Source organism: Lampetra fluviatilis, unplaced genomic scaffold, assembly GCF_964198595.1.
Source record: "Lampetra fluviatilis unplaced genomic scaffold, kcLamFluv1.1 SCAFFOLD_393, whole genome shotgun sequence".
Taxonomy (NCBI): domain Eukaryota; kingdom Metazoa; phylum Chordata; class Hyperoartia; order Petromyzontiformes; family Petromyzontidae; genus Lampetra; species Lampetra fluviatilis.
Genome location: NW_027621687.1, coordinates 20,001 through 22,500, shown reverse-complemented (window position 1 = coordinate 22,500; position 2,500 = coordinate 20,001). Strand labels below are relative to the sequence as shown.

Genomic DNA, 2,500 nt, shown 5'->3' with positions numbered 1-2,500 from the left:
TCTCTCTGTGTCTCTCTGTGTCTCTTTGCCTGTGTGTCTCTCTCTGTGTCTCTCTCTGTCTCTCTCTGTGTCTCTCTGTGTCTCTCTGTGTCTCTCTGTGTCTCTTTGCCTGTGTGTCTCTCTCTGTGTGTCTCTCTCTGTGTCTCTCTCTGTCTCTGTCTCCGTCACTGTTTGTGTCTCTGTGTCTCTCTCTGTGCGTGTCTGTGTCTCTGTGCGTGTCTCTGTGTGTTTCTCTCTGTGTCTCTCTGTGTCTGTCTCTCTGTGTCTCTCTCTGTGTCTCTCTCTGTGCGTGTCTGTGTCTCTCTCTGTGTCTCTCTCTGTGTCTCTCTCTGTGTCTCTCTCTGTGTCTCTCTCTGTGTCTCTCTCTGTCTCTGTCTCCGTCACTGTTTGTGTCTCTGTGTCTCTCTCTGTGCGTGTCTGTGTCTCTGTGCGTGTCTGTGTCTCTCTGTGTCTCTCTGTGCCTGGTGATGATGATGGTGGTGATGATGGTGGTGGTGATGATGGTCGTGGTGATGATGATGGTGGTGATGGCGGTGGTGGTGATGGCGGTGGTGATGATGGTCGTGGTGGTGATGGTGGTGATGATGATGGTGGTGGTGATGATGGCGGTGGTGATGGTGGTGGTGATGATGATGGTGGTGATGATGGCGGTGGTGATGATGGTCGTGGTGGTGATGGTGGTGGTGATGATGATGGTGGTAGTGGTGATGATTGTGATGGTGGTAGTGATGATGGTGGTAGTGGTGATGGTGGTGGTGATGGTGGTGGTGATGGTGACGATGATGATGATGATGGTGGTGATGATGATGATGATGGTGGTGATGATGATGGTTGTGGTGGTGGTGATGATGTTGATGATGATGATGGTGGTGGTGATGGTGACGATGATGATGATGGTGTTGATGATGTTGATGATGATGGTGGCGATGATGGCGATGATAATGATGTTGATGATGGTGGTGATGTTGATGGTGGTGATGATGATGATGATGTTGATGATGGTAACGATGTTGATGTTGATGATGATGTTGATGGTGACGATGATGATGTTGTTGATGACGATGTTGTTGATGTTGTTGATGACGATGATAATGATGTTGATGATGTTGATGTTGTTGATGACGATGTTGATGATGTTGATGACGATGTTGATGTTGTTGATGTTGATTGACGATGTTGATGTTGACGATGTTGACGATGATGTTGATGTTGATGATGTTGATGTTGTTGATGTTGTTGATGTTGATGATGGTGACGATGTTGTTGTTGATGATGTTGATGATGGTGACGATGTTCATGTTGATGTTGATGATGTTGATGACGATGATGATGTTGTTGATGATGACGATGTTGTTGTTGATGATGTTGATGTTGATGATGGTGACGACAATGTTGATGTTGTTGTTGATGATGATGTTGTTGATGTTGTTGATGTCGATGTTGTTGATGTTGTTGATGATGTTGATGTTGATGATGGTGACGACAATGTTGATGTTGTTGTTGATGATGATGTTGTTGATGTTGTTGATGTTGTTGATGTTGTTGATGTTGTTGATGTCGATGTTGTTGATGTTGTTGATGTCGATGTTGTTGATGTTGTTGATGTCGATGTTGTTGATGTTGTTGTTGATGTTGTTGATGTTGTTGTTGATGTTGTTGATGTTGTTGTTGATGTTGTTGATGTTGTTGTTGATGTTGTTGATGTTGTTGTTGATGTTGTTGATGTTGTTGATGTTGTTGTTGATGTTGTTGATGTTGTTGATGTTGTTGATGTTGTTGTTGATGTTGTTGATGTTGTTGTTGATGTTGTTGATGTTGTTGATGTTGTTGATGTTGTTGTTGATGTCGATGTTGTTGATGATGATGTTGTCGATGTTGTTGATGTTGTTGATGTTGTTGATGTTGTTGATGTTGTTGATGTCGATGTTGTTGTTGATGTTGTTGATGTTGTTGATGTCGATGTTGTTGATGTTGTTGATGTTGTTGATGTTGTTGATGTTGTTGATGTTGTTGTTGATGATGATGATGTTGATGTTGTTGATGTTGTTGATGTCGATGTTGTTGATGATGTTGATGTTGTCGATGTTGTCGATGTTGTTGATGTTGTTGATGTTGTTGATGTTGTTGATGTTGTTGATGTTGTTGATGTGTCTGTGTCTCCTCTGCGGCAGCCGCCACACGCCCTACCTCATTCCTCCCGACTACCGAGTTTACGAACTCAACAAGCGGCTACAGTCACACACAGAGGTACACACAGTCACACAGTCACTCACACACACAGTCACACACACACACAGTCACACAGTCACACAGTCACACAGTCACACACACACACACTCACACACACAGAGTTACACACACACAGACACACACACACACACAGACACACACACAGACACACAGTCACACAGTCACACAGTCACACACAGTCACACACACACACAGTCACACAGTCACACACAGTCACACAGTCACACAGTCACACAGTCACACAGTCACA

The 2,500-nt window shown here is 43.9% G+C and overlaps 1 protein-coding gene across 1 annotated transcript in view; it reads left to right on the top strand.

The window, feature by feature from the left end:
* Window positions 1–2,500, top strand: part of LOC144955576 (LIM domain-binding protein 1-like) — a gene marked incomplete at its 3' end in the record, with an annotated part of 37,513 nt that overhangs the window by 16,017 nt on the left and 18,996 nt on the right. The window contains exon 4 of the mRNA XM_078885751.1: window positions 2,172–2,247. Within this exon, the coding sequence (XP_078741877.1) occupies window positions 2,172–2,247 (76 nt within the window). The remainder of the gene's footprint in view (window positions 1–2,171; window positions 2,248–2,500) is intronic.